The sequence below is a fragment of the Epinephelus fuscoguttatus genome, linkage group LG18 (assembly GCF_011397635.1).
Source record: "Epinephelus fuscoguttatus linkage group LG18, E.fuscoguttatus.final_Chr_v1".
In the NCBI taxonomy this organism is placed as follows: domain Eukaryota; kingdom Metazoa; phylum Chordata; class Actinopteri; order Perciformes; family Serranidae; genus Epinephelus; species Epinephelus fuscoguttatus.
Genome location: NC_064769.1, coordinates 25026063 through 25049379, shown reverse-complemented (window position 1 = coordinate 25049379; position 23317 = coordinate 25026063). Strand labels below are relative to the sequence as shown.

The following is a 23317-nucleotide window of genomic DNA, read 5'->3' as shown; positions in this document are numbered from 1 at the left end:
CAAAACTTCAACTTTTTTTTCCATATATTTCGTCTTGTGTTATGAACAGTCACTTCTCACACCAAACCGGGTGATGTGACAAAACTTGATCACAGCAGACAGCAAGTGCTCCCTATTTTGGGGTACTGGCTGGCTTTGAAAACATCAAGGGCCTCATTCACCAAGATGTACTTTCTTTAAATGCAGTTTGACATTTACCGATTATTTCTTATTTTGGAGTTGTTCTCACACACACTAAGGAGCACAATTACGCATATGAGCGCTTTTTTTCCCAATTCTACAGTTGTATAATAATGCAGGATTTAAATTACAGTAACATTTTTATTATATCTTAAGAAATAAACACTAAACACTAAACATTAAACTGGAACCAAGTCATCCAGTATTTAGTGACTGATTACGCTATTTATTCTTTTGGCCTCAGATTTGTAATGGATCCTTTTTTTTTTGTTGTTGTTTTTTCTTCATCAGTTGTGCACCGTTCTCTGGATACAGCAATTCACTGAATGAATAATAGCATCCCATTCATCTCTTTTTGGGTGTATTTTAGTTATCAAGCCCTGGATGGCAGAAAACTTTCTTCATCTCAACCAGGACAAAACCGAGGTTATTGGTCCTGAAGCTCAGAGAGAGAAACTCAACACAAGAACTGGCACTACAAGCCTGTCAGCAAGTGAAAACTTCTAACACTTATCTTTGATTCAAATCTCAGTTTTGAACCACATACTAGAAGTATAACCAAACTGGATTTTATCATCTTAAGAGCATCGCCAGAGTGCAACCATTTCTCTCTCAAGCCAATACAGAGACACTAATGCATGCTTTCATCACCTGCAGAATTGACTACTGTAATGCTCTACTTCCTGGTCTTCCTAAGAAAGACATTGCTCAGTTACAGTTACTACAAAACTCAGCTACACGTGTGCTGACGAGGAAAGAGAGCACACATTACACCAAATTTAACGTCTCTGCATTAGCTTCCTGTGTGCTTCAGAATTGATTTTAAGATCCTTTTATTGGTTTATAAAGCTCTTAATGGTCTATTATTTTTAATGTATGAAGCACTTTGTGATGCTTTCTGTTTTTATATGCACTTCTGACACTATATGACTTGTTTGGCATTCACTTCCTGCAGAGGAACCTCTACATTTTATTTTTAACGTGTGGAGTCCAGTGCTCCACCCTCTTCAGACTTTCATTCGGACACTCTTAACTTCACGAAACTTTTCAGTTTCTGTGTGTGCACTAGGGGTGGGAGAAGATATCGATACAGCATATTATTGCGATATTTTTGTGTGGCAATATGGTATCATTACACAGACACCATTGATCAATATTTTTTTATTATATACAGTACAGGCCAAAAGTTTGGACACACCTTCTCATTCAATGCGTTTTCTTTATTTTCATGACTTTGCACACTCTTGGCATTCTCTCGACCGGACCTGAACCCAGTCGAGATGGTTTGGGGTGAGCTGGACCGCAGAGTGAAGGCAAAGGGGCCAACAAGTGCTAAACACCTCTGGGAACTCCTTCAAGACTGTTGGAAAACCATTTCAGGTGACTACCTCTTGAAGCTCATGGAGAGAATGCCAAGAGTGTGCAAAGCAGTAATCAGAGCAAAGGGTGGCTATTTTGAAGAAACTAGAATATAAAACATGTTTTCAGTTATTTCACCTTTTTTTGTTAAGTACATAACTCCACATGTGTTCATTCATAGTTTTGATGCCTTCAGTGAGAATCTACAATGTAAATAGTCATGAAAATAAAGAAAACACATTGAATGTGAAGGTGTGTCCAAACTTTTGGCCTGTACTGTATATTATTAATATTACAAAAAAAAAAAAAATTTTCTTGGCAGCTAACTCAGTCTGCTAGATACATTTTGCTGCAATAAAATGACTTAAGTGAGATGAAAAGACTGACCACTTAATTTTATTTGATAAAACTGTTGATGACGACAAAGTCCTTTTTGAGGACATCATTTGCCACTGAAAAAAGATAATATATCGCAATACTCAGCATATCATAACACGTTTAAAATCGCAATAATCTTGTATTGTACTTCTGCATCGTGATGATATCGTATTGTGGTGCCTCTAGTGATTCAGACCCTTAGTGTGCACACGGCCCTGCAGGGTCATGCCCTTTAAATGTGGATTGGCAGGACATTTACCTGCTAATCAGGGTCAACTGGCACGCACGTCCGGTTTACAAGAACAAGGGGATTCATCCTTTTAAGAACACAAGTGCGCATAATTTTGTGGTTTAAGAACATGCAATCAATCTGATGTCGACTTTTCTTAAGAGCAAATTTAAGTAAAAATTAAAGAGTGGTGAATGAGGCCCAGTGAGCTTGCTGTGTGCGGTTTAGTGACATCACCTGACAAGATTTCTCAGTACTGAAGTTCAGACTCTCTGATCTGTGTTTGTAGTAGTCTGAGTTGCCAAGCGTAGCTTTGAGTGAACTGGAATAAAAGTGTGTGACAGTCTGGTGTCTTGTAGTCATCCCGAGCTGGGTCAAAACAAGCATCAAGCAACCACCATGTTTGACTGTCTGAGCCGATGTGGAAGGTGTTTAAGATGTAGTTCATAATATGACCACCAGATACTGACTACAAAACGAGGATGATCAATTTGGAAAGTACATTTTCTCAGTAATACAAAGTCAGTTTGTAATTGTTCTTGAGAATGTCGAATTTGGTGAGTTAGGGGCATGTTACCCTGTTAGAAAGCCGTCTCAGGTTGCTGCTTGCTTGTCAGAACTCAGCTCTGCCCAAAATTCGGATTTTCTGGCCACGTAAACCAGAAAGCGAGTTTTATGGATTTGACATTTTGCTGGCTTCTGACATGAACTGTTTGGTCTGACTGGCAGGTGTAGAAGATGGTCCCAGTATGGATTGCAGTGGAAAATCTGCAGCCGGCACTTCAGCAGCAGTGCACTGTGGTCTCCTGTTTGCTTTCTGCTTATTGACTTCTGGGTATTTGTCCGCTGTAATCTCTTCTACTTCTCCCTGCTCACACTTGTTTCATAATTTTGTCTTTGTTTACAGCAGACGAGATGTGAGAGAACACAGAGGGATGTGTGTCCTGTTTACACGAGCCTCATTGGTGAAAACGTGGCGAGCTGTAACATAAAATGAACTGGATTTCTCTTCTCTCAGCACAACAATCGCTGTTTCTGGAAGTGGCCTCGGGGTGTTGTTTTGTTGCTGCGGATGATGCACAAAGCCAAAAGAGGACACAATATCAAAACAACACATTAAAACCGGGGGTAGATTACATGAGCAGCACGCAAAGGTGCAAAATCAGGGATGTTTGTTTTGCTTTGGACCGTGTCCTGTTGTAATTGCTTCCTTAATTGTTTTCAGGATAAAGCTAAAGGCCTGCAAATTTAAAAAACAGCTTACTGGTACACTTCCAGAAAATGTTGATCAAACCCATTGCATTTTCTCCTGCAAAATTAGACCCAATTAATTAAAGAAGCTGATAGATTTTGCTGCCCGCTGCTTTGGACCGAGCATGTATCACACCCCGAGACTCATCCTCCTCCTCTTCTCCTTTTTAGACACATCAGGCCTGTTTTCCGAGGGTCGTCTGACTACTGCCTGGTCGAAACGTCACCTTGCCCACCTCAAGTTCAACTCTGGAGACTTTAATTTTGGGCTGAGGTTTGAAACACCCTCTAGTTCAGTTGCAGTCCTCTTACAGAGTGACTCTAGTCCGTTGCGGTCTGGCCTTCTGCGGCACCAGCTGTGATTGCATTTTAGGACTTCTGCTCGGAGGGGGCAGCAGGCGTGGCCAGACTCTCTGGCTTCACAATCTGGTAGGTGATCAAGTATTCTGGGTAAGCCTGTGGACAAAGAGCACAAAAATAAAACTAAATATCAGAGTTATTTCTGGAGCTGAACTCGTACATATGTACAGTAACAGAACAGAAAATAAATTCAAAATGCTAATCGTTAATTGTCATTTATTTCAAACATCAGAATTTGCTGATTTTCTGTTTTATTGTCTTATAAACTGAACATTGGATTTAAACTGACGCTATTTGAAGATGTCACATTGAACTCTTTGTAGACAAAATGATGAGTCACAATGTTTTACATTCATGAAGATGCGTTTGTGTACTGACCTGCTCCCCTCTGTAGATGACATACTCTGCATACGCCAGTCCGTTGACACTGGGTCGTCCTATAACCGAGTGGTGTCCCGGGGGGGCGTGGGCCATTTTCATCGCACTAAACTGAAGAAACGACTTACCCAGCGTCACTCTGCAGAACAGCATCTGCCTGAAACGCAAACACACAGAACAATGCTGTCAACAATGAGGTCATATTATTAATATTGGTTTGATTTGTACAGTTTTACTCAGTGTATGTTACAATACGTTAATTTCATTCATTCATTTTCCTTAGGCGCTTATCCTGTTAGGGGTTGCGGGGGGGCTGGAGCCTATCCCAGCTGACACTGGGCGAGAAGCAAGCTAGGCCCTGGACAGGTCACCAGACTATCACAGGGCTACATTCACACCGATGGGCAATTTCAAATCACCAGTTAATCTCACCTGCATGTCTTTGGACTGTGGGAGGAAACCGGAGTACCCTCAGGAAACCCACGCTGACATGGGGAGAACATGCAAACTCCACAGAGAAGGGCTCCTCCACCTCAAGGTTCCAACACCCCACCCCATGAGTTTGAACCACGGACCCTTGTGCTGTGAGGCGACAATGCCAACCACTGCACCACCATGCTGCCCGTAAGTTAACATCAACTAAGTAATTCTGCACCTCGATTTTGCTTCCTGCAGTAATCTCTGTGTGTCTCAATTCCATACTGCATTATGACAGTATATACTATATTCTTATCTTCATATCATATTGTTTTTGCAATTGGCACACAAGAAATCAATGTTTTACTGCTTTGCACCAACATGAGATGATACAAGCGCCATAAGACGTCAATGAGTATGTCTACATGGACATGAACAACCCGTTTATGATTGGGTTTTTATAGTATCCGTTCATGTGTTTGAGCGTGTAAACACCATGTCCCATTTTCAGAAACCCAGATAAAACCTCATCATGTTCATTAGAAACCTGAATATGCTACTACTCCAGAGGAAACTAGAAGTACAGCTGCATGTGTACATCTTATCCTGTTTTTTGGGCACTGGCGACTATCTCTGCAGGCGCGGCCTCTGCCAAGTGACATAAACTGAAACTGACTTTTATCTTTTGGCTGCGCATGTTCTGCTCCTTCTCCTATGTGATGGTAATGACTAGTGTTGTCACAGTATTTGATACCACAGGGAAAACTGACAATAAGAGGAAACAAATTTAAAAAATGTTATTAAACAATGAATATAACGAGGCTGTAACATGACAAAAAAGACTTTTTTAAGTTAGTAGCAGAGAACAGCAGAATGACTGTAGTAAACTATGAGAGAAAGTGTAGCTGGTACTGGTGTATCAATACTGCGGAAAATGAGTATTGAAATGGTTGTAAATATTCAGTATCTATGTATAAATAAATCGATATTTCTGACAGCACTAGTAGTGACAGTAACACGCTGACACTGCTTAGAGTGGAGGACAGTGTCATCAGAGTAGTGTAGCTCCTTTCAGGAACAGCTCAGTGTGTAGCAAGTGTGTGATCGAGAGAGTGACAGTGGACAAGGTCAGAGATGTTGGCGATTATAGCAGAGGAGAAATTAGCAGTAAAGCTGTTGAGTAGTGGTGTATATGTGAAGTGTAGGCTGGTCGCCTACGTTAAGAGACAGCAGTAACCATTAACCAGGATACTAGTTATCATTTATGCAGGGATTTGAATAACTCAGTTTCTCTCTGTTTTATGTAAACATCATGTCCTGAATATAATCACAACTGAGATGAGCTTCATCTCGGCTTTGGAATACTACTGCCAAGTACATAAGGGAAGCAAAATGTTGCCTTCTCCTCCTTTGTGCAATGCATTGTGGGACAATAGAATCAAAAGCACATGTAAAATCAGCTGGATTCAATGCACAAAGCAGCATCTTTGAGTGAACTGTTGCCACTTTAGCAGTGTGAACAAATTACATAATCAAATCCTGATAAGAAACAGCACTTAGTTTCCACAAGAAGTGAGTTATTGGAACAAACAGGAAGAGAGGAACATGCCACGTTGGTAAAACTATCAATGTAATAAGATATAGACATCTCACCTGTGGCACACGTAGCAGGAGCGGTCTTTGTGGGTGGGACATCCTGTGCCTCCACCAATCCCATAAACATACTGGTTGCTTTTAGATGAGTTCTCTGCGAAATAGATCCCGGCGCCGAACATGCCGCCGATGTAGGCATGTCGCTCGTCAAAGCCCTTGTGGATGATGGCGTTGATGAAGGGAGAACCTGGCAGGAGAGAGGACACATTCAGATTGAGGCCATCACATCGCAACAACATGCAATAGATGCTGCCTGCAGATCTCCATTGTGGGGACAGGGCAACTTCCTGTGTGGACGTGTATCTTCATGGGCACTTGGAGAACGTCCCGACACATCTTTGTTTGTGTTCGCTTCGGCAGGACATTCAGGGTGGTGGCGACATTCACGTGATATAGTAAACGAGCCCTCTGAGCTAGTGCGTAACTTTGCTCACAATGTACTGCAAATGTGCAACAACATTTTTTTTAAACACCAGACATCAACTTGACATCATGGCTCTCTATACTGACCTTTGATTGCGTCACCATATTCCATAGCAGCTCAACAGCTTTAAGAAATAAGCACAATTAAATGGATTTAAACTGAATGAAGTTACCGTGAAAAAGCATTCGCTCGTTGTGATGGTTGTGATTCTCGTCCGCTATTTCCTTTTGTCTGTGTGCGTATCTCTCCCGTAGCTTCTTATTCACCACCTTCTGAATCTGCAGTCAAAGGAAGAGAGGAGGAACAGAGGGAGGGATGACATGTAAATTAATATTAAAATGTATTTGCAAACGTCAAACGAGACACCAAATTTTAAATTGATTAACTCCTCCTTTGTGAACATAAACACAGAAAACTGGTCCCTGTGTGTGTGTTGTGAGTTGTGAGCACACACCTTTATGATGTTGTACCGGCTGAACACTCCACCTGCGTTGCCTCCATCGCGGTGTTCTCTGATAGTGCTCTGTAGCTGCGGAGGAAATAAACAGACAGGAGACGATCTAAATCGCACACTTATGCAAAGCCTTTGAAGGTTAAAATGCAGAATGTGTGGGATAAAAGATGCTAATGAAATGCAGCGTCCATATATCGTGAATAACATAAGATGTGATTCATACAGCTCTCTGGACGGCGTTAGGGGACCTAGTGATGAGTCATGTTTTACCTCAGCAGCCCAGGAGTGTTTACTTATTCAGAGTGCTGTCCAACAGCCACCTCCATTAACAATTCAGACGTAGCGTACTGTACCTGCTGGATTCTCTGTTAACTATTATATTCTTAATACCATAAAGAATGATGTTGAGTGTTTCAGTTGACTACACAAGTACGCTCAGTTGCCAGTTTATTAGGTACACATAGTTTAAACTAATTCAGTTTTATACAGAATTCCTGTTCAGGCTTGTTGAAACTGTTTTTGAGAGGTGTTGATCTTTATGGACATTTTAGTTTGTACGATGCAAAAAAAAAAACATTTCACCAGCACCATCAACACATTCTCAAGCATTATATACTGACGCTTAGTCAGTGCTCTACAGGTCAAACTTTGACGCTTTAGGTACCCCATGAGCATCACTTTTAGACATTCGGGGACAACATTTCAATTTCCACTGATTACATGCATGGTGACTTTTCAAAAGAAACTTCTGTGTTAACAGGAAATTTCAGGTTTCTGCTCGTTAAAGGCATACAGTCTCTTTTCAAAATGAACTTCCTTAGGTTTAGGGCAACAGTGGCCGGTTGCACAAAACACCTTAAGCTAAAATTTTCCGTAAAGTCTCAGTTAAGGTTTCCTCAAAATAAAATCAGTTGCACAAAACACCCTTAAGGCTTCTCCTTGAGATTTCCTTAAAGTATTCCCCCAAGTATTTATGGTTTTATCCTTGTCTTTGTCTTGTGCTTAAGGAATCCCTAAACCGTTGCACAAAAGACCTTAGCAACCAAAGCAAGGTACTTCTGACTCTATTTCAACCGCAATATGGCTGAGTTTATGGTGATAAACGGAAAAAACTAACTCACCCTGTGAAGTGTGTTCTGCGACCAGGAGGACCAGATGGATACACTTCTGATTTTACATTACAGATCTGACTGAATTAATTTTCATTGTGATTTTTTTCCTGTAACCGTTTTCTTTTTTTCTGGTATTTGGGGATCAAATTTACTTTGTAGTTTGTGCTCTCTATGATTGTATTTCTCTAGAAGTATAATCTTTTTCTCCCTGGCCAATAAAGTTTTCTTCTGCTGCCATTTTTTCACTAACTTTGTGTAAAATCTCGTTCAACACAGAAAATAAGTTTAACATTTTTCCTTGACTTCGGAACTTCGGAAACCTTTTTTTAATTTTTTTTTGAATTCATGTTTATTATTTTTCAAAGGACAGAGAGACAGAAGGAAAAGAAGAACATAGAAAAGAAAGATAACATACAGAACATAGCACATCTAAAATTATTAGATCAGTCCATGGTCATAGTTAGACAGTAAGGCAAATGACTAAAGAAAAACATTTATGAACAAATAGAAGAATAAAGTGAAGTATATGCAAACTCATATACATCTGCGCACAGTGAAGCATTAAGTGTGCCCCTTAAGGTATCTCAGTACAGGGTCCCATGTCTTGTCGAATACCTCTCCTCTATCTTCATTATAAAGCCTCAGTTTCTCGAGATGTAGTGTGTTGGACATTTCTCCCAGCCACAAGTCATACGTCGGTACACAGTCCATTTTCCACAAACGTAAAATCAGTTTTTTTGCAATCACCATCCCGAATTGAATAGCCTTCTTCTCATATTTGTTGGTAGAAGGTAGAACACTTGTAGCTCCCAGAACCGCTACAAGCGGGCTGGGTGCAAGGCTTTTTCCAAAAGCCTCAGAAAAACAGTGAAAAATGCTTTTCTAGTAAGATTGAAGTTTACTGCATGACCAGAAGGAATGTGAAAGATTACCTAACATGGATTTACATCGATTACACATGGGTGAAACAGTAGGGTAAAATCTGTGTAGCTTCTCCTGCGAATAGTGGAGTCTGTGTAGTATTTTAAACTGTATAAGGTTGTGTCTCACGTTGACTGAACATTTATGAACATTACGAAGACATTCCCCCCAATTCTCGTCATTCAACTCAATATTCAACTCATCTGCCCATGCCTTTTTATAAACCTCCGTACTCGGCAGAGCTCTCTTATGAAGGATTCGATAAAAAAGGGAAACCGCCCCACGTGTGGCCGGGTTAAATTGGTTCATTGCCTCGAGAATATCATGTTTGCTCAGAACTTCAAATTTTGGTACATTTTTCTTAACAAAATCTCTTATCTGTAAATATCTGAAAAAGCTTGAGGCAGAAATATTATAAGTGGTATGTAGTTGTGTAAATGAGGCAAAATTCCATTCAATATATAAATCGCTCACACTACTGATGCCCCTCTGTCTCCAAGCAGAAAAAACTACATCATTCAGGCCAGGCGTAAAAGCATGATTTTCACAAATTGGAGTATCAATGTATATACTTGGGGCCTTGATATGCATTTTTATCTGTTCCCATATGCGTATAGTACCATTAATTACAAAACTGTTACTCTCTTGGCTTTGGTGGGGCTGTTGAGCAGTGCTAGCAAGGAGGTCTTTTTACAAAGTGATCGTTCTATACGTAGCCACGCAGGGCAGCAACTTCCGAAACCTTTTAAAGGAATCTGTGCAACTGTGTTAAGTCCCTCAGCTAAGGAGTAATTAAATCTTTAAGTGTCATACTCAAGGAGAAAACTTGAGGTATTTCATGCAACCAGTCACAGATGTACATGGTTAGGTTTCGAAAAGAGATCATGTTTTGAGTGAAAGCAAGTACACTTCTTGCTAACATAATGTGACGAATGTTACTTGGCATACTACGCTACATCCTTCAAACAACTTAATGTTTATATTTGGTTAAAGGACGCTAAAAGTTGCCTTGGTGCGTTGGTTGCTGAGGCCGAGGACCACCGACCAAGCGTCAGTATTTGACAAGTTGGGAGTATGAATGGTTTGGCATCACAAAGAACTGTTTTTGTTTTTTAGTCTACGCTCAGTGACATAAATTGGTTTGGACAAACTCATTATAACCTTAATGAAGGTAGGATTCATTGCAGGGCTATTTTATTAGCCTGCCTTAGTTTTAGTTAGGTGTCCCTAGTAAACTGGCAACTGAGTGTATCTCACAGAGCCATATAGTCAGCGCTGAAGTAGAGCAGCAACTCAGTCAATCACAGCAGATACCTAAATAATGCCCGTGGGAAATTTAGTGCAGCTGAAAAAGCGTGGCATCAGCAGTGAAAAGGACGACTCCACTCACAAAAAGAATCTAAAGTGAAATAGCGCAGAAGTTGCTCGAGCCTTTTGAATAAAGTTTTCTATGATGTGGATGAAGTGATTACCTCCTTTCATAAAATTAGTTATCACCTTAATGACTGACATTACTGATGACTATAAAATACCGCTGTGAATAGGCAGCAGCTCTTAACCTGGTATTAGACACCGTCTGGAGAGATCTCATGTCAGTCATTTTTCAAGTTCCCGAGTAAAAATTACAGTTTAAATTACCTGTTAAATTTGTGTTAACATCTGACGGTCCTCATTAATTTCAAATCCATTCAGACTGATATCTGCTGTCTGTTTCACTTACTGCTTTCATTTAGGAGAAAATATATTCAGCGCAGCAGCGGCACTGATATGTCTCCTGTGCAGAGGGTTGCTGTACTGTGGTGTCAGTGTGTGGTGTCTCTTTTGCCAGATATTACTCATGAAATTACTAATGATGGACAATATGCACATGTCAAAAATGTATAACCCTGCGAGAGAGAGTCATTAAATCATTCAACCAGATTAAAAAAAAGAGAACCACTATGTACCTGAACGTATGGTGCATTCCAATTCCCATACTATATAATGTGTCACAAAAAGATTTAGTATCTCAATACCCAATACACAGTAGGGTGATGTTGTACTGCATCCTGTTGCATTTTTTAGTATGCAAGCCAATCTTTGCTGATATTGAACCAGCTGTGTGGCATCGCATTGTGCGCAGATGAACATTGTTGTCCTGCAGTAGAGGCCCAGGTGCTGGCAGCGGCATGGGGGCAAAGCCAAACACCGTTCATCTGCACACACTGTGATGCCACACAGCTGGTTCAATATCAGCAAAGTTTCCCTTTATATTCATTGTCTTGTGTGGCGATCAGCAGTGATGTGGTGGTTCACTTTTACACTGTGATCTGTAGCCTATAGTTCGGCTTTAGCTTCTAACTATCTTTGTCTTTTTAACCTGTTGTTGCTGCTGAGTCAGTTTGACATCCTGGATATATCCTTCAAACACAGACTGTAGACCCTTCTGTCTGCTTCCCTCTGGAATAATATGTCATCAGGGAGTGCAGTTAGTTACAGTGTGGGCTCCATGCTTACTCTGACAGCTTGTTGGACCATCACAAAGGGGTGGGGCTTAGCTAAAGGTCAATCATATGCTTGCTCCATACAGTAGTACATACTTTAAGTTAAAAAAAAAAAAGTATGCAATTTGAATGAGTGTGTGTAAAAGAGTGTTTGCATACCTCCTCCTCCACAGACTGGAACTCCTTGTCGTCTGGCGCCAGGTCGATCAGCACGGTGCCCTGGCTGGAGCAGTGGAACGTCAGGTATGGGTTTGCACCTACAAACACACATTTTGTGAGTCAGGACACGGTGAATCACACAAAAGGTAAATGACGACACTGAATTTTCTTTGTCATGAATTACAGATATATTCAGATATAACCCAAGAGTCTGATGTAAAGACGTAATTCAACATTTGAGTGTTTCTAAACTGATCTGAAGCAAATTTACTAGACAACAGTACTTCTAAGATTAAACATTCATTTCATTTCAGTCAGTCTGGACAGAAACCAGAGGATGTGCAGCCTCTGTGATGATAATCGTGTAGGAGATGAGTATCATAATTTGTTTGAATGTCAGAATGTAAGCTTAATGACTTACAGAGAAAGGTATTTGCCAAATTATTAATTAAACCATCCATCTATGTTTAAATTAATTTTGTTCTTACAATCAGATAAGCTAAAAGTAATTTGTAAACTAGGTGCTTTTTTGAAGAACGTCCTTCCTTTGTTTAAGTAACAGTGGCTGTACTTTAGCCACAATGTTTGTACTCCATACTGTGTGAAATGGTCGTGAGTCAAATAAGTAAATGATAGATGAAATGATATAGGAACAGTTTTGTGCCCTCGTATAAATGTGTGTGTGTCTGTGTGTTTCCTGACCTTGCTGGCCTCCCAGCAGCCTCTCGATGCCCTTGATGAGTTTGTGTCTGTGACCGTAAGCGTTGATGCCGATCTCTTTCAGCTCCTCGTGACCCATGTCTGCCAGCACATCCAGAGAAATCTGCCCGGAAACAACAAATAAGACACCCAAGTCTCTCTTATGGTTGCCAAAACAATGTAAACTGCTCGGAAAATAACATTTCCTAATCATTATATCCATTGACCATTCTATCCATACATCTACTTATATACTTGTTAACTAACTTGAACCACAGAAAATATATATACACTTAAATGGTGACAACAGCAAGTCTAAAAACAGCCAAAAATAAATACAGAGTTCAGTGATCTAAGACACATTGCAGAGACAATGGGTCTGACAAATATTCATGAGAGACGGAAGCAGCATGAAGAAAAGGTCAATGAATGAATGGCAGTAATCAAGCCATTGATATGCAAATTGCTGATGGTGAAGTTTTGCGAGTTTTTTCCAGGGAAAGCGGAGATGAGATTCATGCTGGAGGCAGAGATAACTCTGCTTTTTAAGCAGTAACCTTTACCTACTTTCCTCTGTGATGCTGTGATCACTGCTACAGGTGTAACTCATCATAGACTGAAATACTCTGCTGGGAGTTTAGTGAGAAAAGCACCAGGCAGCAATAAGCACAGCTGAAACTGGAAATTTGTCTGGCACCAGAAATGAATACGAGAACTCCGGTTTCATTTCAGAAATCACAGCAAAGAGATGAAAGCTACGGCTTATTTTTATACTTGTGCAGAGGCCTGTATGATCTCTCTAACAGGGCAAAACAGTCTGTCACGCCCAATTTGAAGTAATCACCTAAAACTAATGAAAGTTACACAACAGCCAGGTTCTCACCACTGGCTGATGCTTCAAGCTGCCATTTTACAGTTTCATCACAGCGGTGAAGAAGCAGCATCTGAGCAATTTGCCATCTGGAACATCCAACTAAAATCCTTTTCCCACCAAAATTAGCAATTACATGCAGTTTTTTAATGCAGGAAAACAAAGCAGCAACCTACAAGGGCTGAAAAATGATGCCAATGCTTAAGTGCCAACAACTGCAGTTCCTCTAATGGCCACTTGAGGGTGGCTCCAAGACCGAGTCATTCCCCATTGACACCCATGTTAAAATGCCCAAGTTTACAGTAGAAATAAATATGTTTACAGCCTGGAACAACAACAGTTTTGATCTCTCGAGCAAACTTCCCCCTTCATGACAACTGTACGGGGTGATTTTTTTTTTTTTAATATAACTCACCCGTTTACATTTTTGTTGAGGCTTAAAGTTACGCTTAATTAACAGCATGGCCGCTTGAGTGACAGGCTTTCTATAGAAGTGCTACAGTCTATGAGACAGATCCATTCCTCGCTCCTCCACAGCTCCACCCTCTCATTCAAACACCGTCACTTCTGGCTCCAAAAAAAACAAGATGTCAATGGCCGAAATGCTGAACTCGAGGCTTCAAAACTGGAGTCCACAAACCGATGGGTGACGTCACAGTAGTTACGTCCATTTTCTAATACAGTCTATGGGGAAAACCTGCTAAAAATAGGCAATAGACTTCTTTTCCATTGCCAGTAGATGAGTATGGCTCTCTATTTCAGTGGTGTTAATTATGTCTTCAGTTTCTGATAATCACTTCAGTTCTTTTATCTCAGACATGTATTAGGATGTTACATACCTTGACATGTTTAAGTGGAAACTTCCGCCTTCCTCAGAAGTATCACTTGGTGGTGGTTGTGATGCGTCTTTATCAGCTGATCTGTCAACAGCAGGTGGTGTGATCGTCCTGTCAAAACTGACAGGATGGTCACGCCTCCCTAACATCATTTAATTGACAGATCAGCTGATAAAGACGCGTCACAACCACCACCAAGTGATACTTCTGAGGAAGGCAGAAGTTTCCGCTGAAACATGTCAAGGTATGTAACATCCTAACACATGTCTGAGATAAAAGAACAACTAAAGTGAGTATGGCTCTTTTTTTTTTCCTGGTGTGTCATGTTCAATGTCACGACTGTGTCGGAAAACAAGGTTACACCTGTTTCATGCTTCTTGCAGATGGCATGTACGGTTCTTCCAAATATCTGGTCTTTCATACTAATTGTGGTCAGAGCAGCTGCAAAAACTGAGCTCTGTCTTATATTTCTGGACTTGCTATAGGACTTGAATCGAGGTATATGCACTTCCAGGTATTGCAGCTAGCCAATCACTGCAACCCAGTCTGTGTAACCCTGTCTGCATTGTGCATTGTTGAGCAATCTTAGTGGTGTGCAGCACTCAGACCCTCCATTGCCTAGGCCACGACTGCACAATATCGCTGTCTGTACTGTGCTGACCACACCGACTGCAAGAAGCATGAAACACGTTTTGGTGAACAGACAGCAGCATGAAGGCCAGCGAAAATATGTTGGTTACTTTTGTTTCTAATTCAGTCTCTCTTTAAAACTTGGTGTTGACTAATTTGTAACAATATTTGAGCGCTGCTTGGACGGAGACGGACTGAATTTTTGGCTGAGATGACAAAAGAGAAGGAAAAAAATGAGCATGTCCACCTGGGTGTCATGTTTCCATCACTGTCGATCAGAGCTGGAGCTGATAAACCACAGTGACTACTGCAGAGTCATTTGTCCTGGGAATGAATGCTGACTGTAACCTTTCCCACTAAAGGTAAGAAAGCCAGATGTTATTGGATGTTAATGGGTGTTTTGTCCAGTGTGTAAGGGGCTTAAATAACTTCTTCTATTTCCTTCTGCTAATTCCTTGCACCTTGTAAGATTATTGCATTCTTTCTGCACGTAAGTCTTAAAACTTGACAGTAATAAGGGACAATCCCCGTACTTTTTTTGCATAAACTGTTCGATCAAACTTTATGTTGACAAAGGTTTTCCGCTAATCCTCTTTTACAACAACAAACAAATCAGCAGTGGGGCTTTACAGAGGGGATCAGTGGGAGGATTCACACAGCACAAAGTTGATAAGACGGGTTCTTGGTTTAACTTTTAACACAATATTGTAATTCACACATAATGAGTAAAAAGTATGGTTTATATTAATCAAATATATGAAACTGACTGATGTAAAATCAGATTGTTATGCATGTCTCTTCGTTAGGACTCTGAGTCATGGGATTCTGAAATAAATATATACTTTTCCATTAACACCAAGCTGACTCCCACCTCCATCTCACTCTTTGTCTGAATATTAATGAAGGCTTGTTATACCTTTAGGGGAGTCGAGAATAGATTAACACACATATCCTCCGTATTGCTCCCACACTGCCTTCTAGGCTTAGCCTCTTGCCCGCTGTCACCTTTCAATTTCACTTTCTATTTCTGTCTGTCTGTTTTCTCCTCTTTCTGTCACCCCATCTGTCTCCTCTTCGTCTCCTCGCTTCTCTATTTTCTACATCATTCTCCTCGAGCTTCTCTCCCTTTATTTTTCTTCCTTGGTCTCTCACTCCGTCCATCTGTATTCCCTCTTCTGTCTCCGTTGCTCCACCGACATCACCACCTCTTTCTGTCTGTCAAACTCTCTCTGCATGTCTCTCCCTATTGTTCTTTTATTGCACGTTAACATTTATAAAGTGCCTAGCATACACTGGAAGACTTTGAAAAGACTTTGAAAAGACTAAAGTCTGACACCCTCTCACATCTGAGGACAATGGGAGTTTTCAGTCACACAAGATTTTTTCAAAGACTGGGGGTCTTGCAGGGTCACTATTTGAAACAGTATAACTAGATTTCTTTAAAGATTATTTCCCATCCTGTTCAAGACTTCTTCACTTTCTTGTGCCTCCTCTTGTCCCTTCCATGTTTACTGCCTACCCAGTTTGCTGCTTCCTGTTTGGTGCAGGAGAGAGTGTAGCTATTGGTTGTTGATAATGTTCATGTCATTGAACTTCACTATCTGTGTGAGACAATGAACTTGTTTAATTTTATCAGAACGTCAAGATGAGATAAAGACTGACTTAAGAGAGCTCAGAATTACTTTTATGACCATCTTACACCAAATGACCGAGATCACAGGAGCATGCCACAACTTTTATTCCAACATTAGAAATTTGTCTGTGACAATGAAATAGCTTGAGAAGTCATTTGGTGGAAGGTTGAGAGAGTCTGAGAGCATGAGAGTCTACACCCATGCTCGTGGCTCTGTGAGGCTGTACTTAGACACAGTGGAGCTTTGAGCTAAATGCTAATGCTAACATCTTCACAGTGACAATGCAAACATGCTCCTAAGCAGAGGCCTGTTCTATGAAGCAGGACTTGGAGTTAGCGAGGTAACTTCAGGGTTAACTCTGGGTTTTCAGTACTACGAACCTGGTTCTCTTTTTACCAGGATAAATCACCATGGTAACTGATGCTGAACATAACCTGCTCCAGAGCAGAGTATCAGCTCATACCAGTCAACACCCTGACATCTGACCAATCAGATCAGTGAAGAAAAAAGTATCCAAGGATGAAAGTCGGAGTCTCAGATAAAAAAACCCAAAACAAAACCTATATATTGCTATAGGGTATAGGTTACAATTAAATGTTTCCACTGACCTATATATTGTTAAAGGTCAATGGAAACATTTAATTGTTTCAGGGCTCTATTTCCTTGGTTTTAAAACAGAGCTTCTACCAAATGGAGAGATTGTTAACCACACTAAACACATGATTTTAGCAGCATTTTAACTTATGCAAAGTTTATCTTAGTCTGCAGTGATCGCTGACAGTGTTGCTGTTTTACACTCTGATTCCATCACTGCAGCTAAAAATAAGACACCTGCGTGATGAGAAGTACGAAAAAAAGCTATGTTATTAGTAAAATAATCCACACACTGTTAACTGGCTCCCATTATTATAAATGCCACATTTGTCAGATAGACCTATCAGTCATTAACTAGGCTGCTTTTCTGTCATTGAGTGTGTTTACAAGGTCTTTAGTATCCCCGTTTTGATTGGGTTTTTTAAGTATCCCGTTTTTGTGTTTGTGCATGTAAACACCATATCCCGAATTCAGAAACCGGGTTATGCCCTTTTCCCGGTTTCAAGAAACCTGGTTTTGCCACCTGGAGTACTCCGATAGAAGCCGGGATACTGGAGCATGTATACGCCTTATCCCGGTCTCTGACGGCTGCCCGCTGTGTGCGCAGGTGCCAGAGTGACGCACCAGATATACAAGCAACATGGCGGCAACGAGAGCTTCCCATTTTTGGAGTGATGAAAAGACTGAATTTTGCCTGAAAATGATGAAAGAACTCAACATAACTACATGTTTAGACGGCAGAAGACACAGAAATGCTGACCTATTCAAGTGTGTTGCGGACAAGCTACGTGACGCTGGTTTTCCACCTCGCACCGTTGAACAATTTAGGTCGCGGTGGAAAATATTAATATTTATAATAATAATAATTAATAATTAAATATAATTAATAAATACATCACATTTCCCGCTCAATCTGTTGTAAACAAAAGACGTAAAAGACATAACACACGCCTGCGCAGATAGGATGCTGTGATCAGAAAACGGGTTACTGGTATTTATCATGTATACAGGGATATGATTAACCGGGTTTCTCTGTGTTTCATGTAAACATCATATCCCGGATATGCCCAAAGCCGGGATAAGCCTCAAAACCGGGATACTAAAGACCTTGTAAACACAGTCATTGACATTTTACTGTCTCGTAGTCAAAGACACTTTTGGTAACATTTCATCTCATATGATATGAAGTAGCCTCCTTCATTTGTGGTACTGATGATGTCGCTTGTGGCTGGATAGGAAAACCCAGAGTTGACTGAACTAGTTGGTAACCAGCTTCGTGGTACTGGTTATCCAGACGGCCAACGTTACGGTTAGTCAAGCCAGATAACAAAAACAGATCCTGGGCTTTGTAACACAGACCTGAGTGATTTAACATAAACGCTGTCTTAATTTGGCATGTTAACATGCAAACATTTGCTAAATAGCACTAAACACAGATTGCAGTTGAGTCTGATGAGAATGTCATTAGTTTTCAAAGTATTTAGCCATAAACCTGGCTATAATGAGCCATAAAAGTGTTGGACAAATTAAATATTTGACGGCCACTGATAAAAAAGTTATGGGATCACCAAAGTTATTGCAGTTCATCCTGAGGGGAACACGGATGTCTGAACAAATTTTTATGGCAATCCATCTGTTGTTCAGATAATTCAGTCTGGACCAGAGTGGTGGACCAACAGAACGACACTGTCATCCTTCGAGTCATGATGCTAGAATGACTATAAACTGACCTGAGAGATGTGAAATGGAATAAAGCAAAGAAATAAACAACAAGCCTAAAAAGATGATTAAAAAGTTGGATATTTACATCAGAAAATACGACCTAAAAATGCTGTTGCTGTTGCCTCTTAATTTGTCTTCTCCAAGACACATTAAAAATGTGTTTTTTTTTTGTGTGTGTGTGTGTGTGTGTGTGTGTACCTGTTCCCGCTGGAAGATGTCTCGGAGGTGTTCCAACCCTAGACTCTTCAAGAACTGGTTGATGGTCATGTCGAGCAGAGCTGCAGAGACACAGTGACGTCAGCAGGGTTACACAACTGTTACACATGTTCACATATCGTGCATGTTTTCACCTCATAAGAGCCGGCCTCTTTTTTAAGAACTTACTGCACGTACTTTCTCCTTCCTTCCGATCAGACCCAGACGCTCCATCTGCTGGTCCAGTGGCCCCGCCCACAGTGATATCACTGAGGGGCGTGGTCAGGTTGTCTATGCTGCTGGCCGCAGACAGGCATGATGGGGATGGAGAGGGAGAGATGACCACGCCCCCTGCTGCACCTGTACTCACCACACTTGCACTTACCTGAGAGTGGAAGAGAGATTTGTTTTAAAGGGTTAATAAGTCAAATTTTGTTTGCTATTTTTTGTACATACTAACTGACAACTTTTACAACTTCTTCCAGTACACATATTTCACTGCTTTCATTGTTTACAGATGATCTGACATTTTAATTTTCATTTGTAACTATTCACATGGCAGGTCAACTCTTTTCAGTGTAAAGGGCTTCCACTTTGAACTGAAATTTAGGCCCGATCAGACAGAAAGTGTTTTGCAGGTTGCAAAATGTGAGGCACACCGCACTGCCTTTTTACTGTTGCCAGGCAATCACCCCAACACCGCCTTACACTAACCTTCCTGTATGATCAATCTACCGTTTTTTATTTCACAGTAATTAGTGTCTAGTTCCTGAAATATTCAGGCAGAGGGTACTCACATGAGACCCTAAGAAAGAGGGTGGATCATGGGGAGTACCACCAGTTGGTCCAGGAGCTTCTCCTCGATGATGGCTGTTTCCAGGCATATTTTAGGATGACTCGGGGGCAGTTTGACAACCTGCTGTCTATAAAGCAACCGTTACGAGTTTCTCCTCCATTGTTTACCAACTGTAACCTTGTTGGGAGCACGATAGAAGACCCGCCTCTCAAATAATCCGATTGGACAAAAAAATGACGAAAAAGAAATGACGTGCAGTGCCTTTTACGTGCTGAGATGAAGTTTTTTCAACTCAAGCAGGTCAAAGCGCTCTGGAAAAAAATGCCGGGCGCCTAGAGCGCAGAAATGCAAAGCGTGTCACAATGCAAGGCCGCAAGCAAAAAGCTTCAGGGCCTTAAGCTCTAACACTTAAACTGACGCCTCAACTCCTTTCAGGAGGTGCATTTCTATCTACCTCTTTTGATCAGCATTTTCAGTTTGCATATATAACCTTGGTGAAAACACCAAAAATTCAGAGAAATCTCAAAAAAGATTTTACCCTTAGCAGAGGTGGAAAAGTTTGTGTATTGATAAAAGGTAAATGCAACTAAGTGCAATGGAAACAGATTTAGTGAATAAATGACTGCGCAGGCCGCTGTAAGCTCTCTTTGTTGTCTCTGTGGCTTTTAACATACTTATGTGCACACACAGGGCTGTTACCAAATCTCCTCTAAGAGCCCAGAGTTGTAATATTAGTGTTCAAAATTCTCTATTTCCATTTGCCAGTGTACTCTCCATTAGTAGACATCCATTGTTTTCCTTCGTTTGAGGTTTGACTGGTGCTCTTCTGCAGTGGCTTCTGACTGGCTAATTAGCTATCTCGAAGAACCAACTCCTAATATTCCCATAACCATAGTAGGGAAATGAAGATGTTGATGATGATGATGAATTTACATTTTTTTTGGCTGATTTTCTGAATATTTGGACCTGAACTTGACTGACACTTCAGCTCTCACACTTAATGGGCTTCAGCTTATTATTATATACGGCAATTTCACCTCTTCTGGTTTTCCACATATGTTAGCAGTAGCTTCTTAAAGCAAACAGATAATATGACCACCACGGGACAGCCCTCTGCCTATACTTGTATGTACGTGTGTGGACCACAGGCTGTATAATAAATATGGATGACACGACCCCCCCCCAAAAAAGTGAAGCCAAAACAATCGCCCCCTAGTGGCTGGCTGCACCATAGGTCATAAACCCCGCCTTCTTCTTGTGAGCAGAAGGGACATGGGCCAACTAAAAACTCAAAGTTCAGATGAAATAAATTTTCTCTAAGATGGTTTCAGTTGGAGGTAGTTCTTGTCACACTGATTTGTGTTTAAGTGTTTATTTTTCTGTTATAATAAGTTATCCAGTGCTATAAAAAGGGGGTCTGACTTCATGATTGACAGCTATGTGTGCTAATTGTTGTGCCTGCTATCAATGACACAGCTAACGACTGGCAGAAGTTGCTACTGCTCAGACCCTTGCTCCAAATGATGTCACTAGCACAAGATGGCAGCGGCTGTACCCACCATATTTTAGCTTCATATTTTTCTACAGTGGGAGCAAATGGAGACACTTTGTCCATCTTTATATGCAGTCTTTGGTGTGGACACTCACCACAGTGGCCTGGGGTTTCAAACAGCTTGGCAGGGCATCTGGTGGCATGGCATCAATCAGCAATGCTCTGATGTCATCGGCCTGCAAGAGACAACCAGACAGACAGAATGACAACACGTACACAGACGTGCGTTTTGTTTACTGTGAAACCAACTTTTCATTTGTTAGGGAAAGCTTTTTTTTTTCTCACTCTCAAAAGCTGAATGGTCTCGCTGCCAGGTTGCTTGTGTTTGCATCTTTTTGTGTGTGCACAGCCTTGAAATAACAGCCAAGACCAACAACAGAAATCCACTTAACATCCACTAAACGAATAAAAGGGGAAGTTCCCTGCTTTGAAAATTTACCTTAAAACATGTGACTCTGAATACTACACATCTTCCATTTTCAATTTAGAATCAAATGGTGTGTTGTCCACTCCTCTGTTCAACACACTCTGAAAAAGCAGCTGGATTACCCAGGCTGCTTGTAGTCATGCCCCATCAGTGCCTTGTTGAGGCCTGACAACAGTTTTCACTGCATCTACTATATTAAATAACATGTTCTTCATAGTCAACAGGTACACAGCTACTAGTATAGTTTTTGTTTCTTGTCATCTGTACAGATTAGCCCACAAACCTGGAGCAGAACTGTGGGGTGTTTTAAGCAATATCACAAGTTGCTCTTCACTTCCTGTGAATGTCAGCTGTAGGGAAGACTGTCAAACTGTGGTGCCCTCAGGAAAACAAGAAACCCTATTAGGAGGCTTATTAGGAAGCCTCATTAGGGTGCAAGGAGTTTGGACGCTACCTTTTCCACCTTCTGAATTTCTTCATCTGTCTGAATAGTTAACCATAACCAGTCAAACATCAGTTGGAGCTAATGATATTGCCACAGGCTGACTCATAACAGGCACAGGGCGCCTAATATGAAGAAATGAGTACGAACACTGTGAAACATTTCGAAGAAAGCCTCTCGTACCGTTGCCAAGTCCAGCGGCGTCTGTCCCTCCTGGTTCTTCATGGTGGGATCGGCTCCATGGGCCAACAGCAGAGCGCAAAGCTGAGTCCGCCCCTTCTGGGCTGCTTCGTGGAGGGGCGTGAACGCCCACTTGTCCGTGGCGTTGACGCACGTGTTGTACTTGATCAGGAGGGCGGCTATGTCCACGTGCTAGACAGAGAAGAGGAGGCAGAGGTGAAGAAGAGGAAGGAAGAGGAGGTGGTGACAGACACAGAGAGAAAGAGACAGAAGATGAAAGAAGAGGGAGGAGAGAGTGAAGGAAGTCAGAGGAGAGAGATTAGAAAAATGAGAGCAGGAAGAAGAGGAGGAGGAGGTGGTGGGAGGAGGAAGAGAGACAACAGCAATAAAAGCGTTTAACGAGAGCAAATGTGCGAAGCCCTGTGAATGAGTGCTATAAAAAAATTGTGATCAGAAAAAAATGTAATATGTGGGATTCTCTGGAAGAGAAACGGTGTGAATTATTAACTCCATCATGATTCTTGTTTTCCCGCAGGTCTTTCCTTCCCTTCTCTTCCTGTTCTTCTCCCTCATCGTCTGTCTCCAGCTCGTGTCTGAGCGTCAAGCACAATGTAGCTTGTTTGCAGTATCAGTGGGGATGCTGGAGTGTGTGTATGTGTGTGTGTGTGTGTGTGTGTGTGTGTGTGTGTCTCCAAAATGCAGAGCTCATCAAGTTTTTATTCAAACATGTGTTTCATGACTCTTTCAGTAGCAGGATGCTGTCAAGCTATAAGTACAACGTGGCTGAGAGACAGCCAATGACTCCAGATGAGGGAAGTACTCCATACATGCATGTCATGCAGAGAACCTTGGAGTAATAATAAGGATAGTAATAATATTGTATATGGGGGAAAAGGGTGGAAATAAGTATGGTTCAACTTTTTACTGTCCCACATAAACACAATGTAAAATATCTGCAGGCGTTGGCTGAGCTGCGAAGTT

At 41.2% G+C, this 23317-nt stretch overlaps 1 protein-coding gene across 3 annotated transcripts in view; it reads right to left on the bottom strand.

Annotated features, from left to right (window-relative positions):
• Positions 1 to 1547: 1547 nt before the first annotated feature.
• Positions 1548 to 23317, bottom strand: part of LOC125878576 (poly [ADP-ribose] polymerase tankyrase-1) — a 149850-nt gene continuing 128080 nt past the window's right edge. For 2 of the 3 annotated variants that reach the window (XM_049559868.1, XM_049559870.1), the window contains 11 exons: positions 22340 to 22528; positions 21383 to 21463; positions 19129 to 19324; positions 18943 to 19022; positions 12461 to 12581; positions 11759 to 11856; positions 7084 to 7158; positions 6802 to 6907; positions 6206 to 6392; positions 4136 to 4292; positions 1548 to 3853 (listed from right to left, as the gene is read on the bottom strand). In XM_049559868.1, coding sequence (XP_049415825.1) covers positions 3767 to 3853; positions 4136 to 4292; positions 6206 to 6392; positions 6802 to 6907; positions 7084 to 7158; positions 11759 to 11856; positions 12461 to 12581; positions 18943 to 19022; positions 19129 to 19324; positions 21383 to 21463; positions 22340 to 22528 — 1377 coding nt within the window. In that variant the 3' untranslated portion in view covers positions 1548 to 3766. The remainder of the gene's footprint in view (positions 3854 to 4135; positions 4293 to 6205; positions 6393 to 6801; positions 6908 to 7083; positions 7159 to 11758; positions 11857 to 12460; positions 12582 to 18942; positions 19023 to 19128; positions 19325 to 21382; positions 21464 to 22339; positions 22529 to 23317) is intronic. The other variant, XM_049559869.1, reaches the window with a different exon arrangement.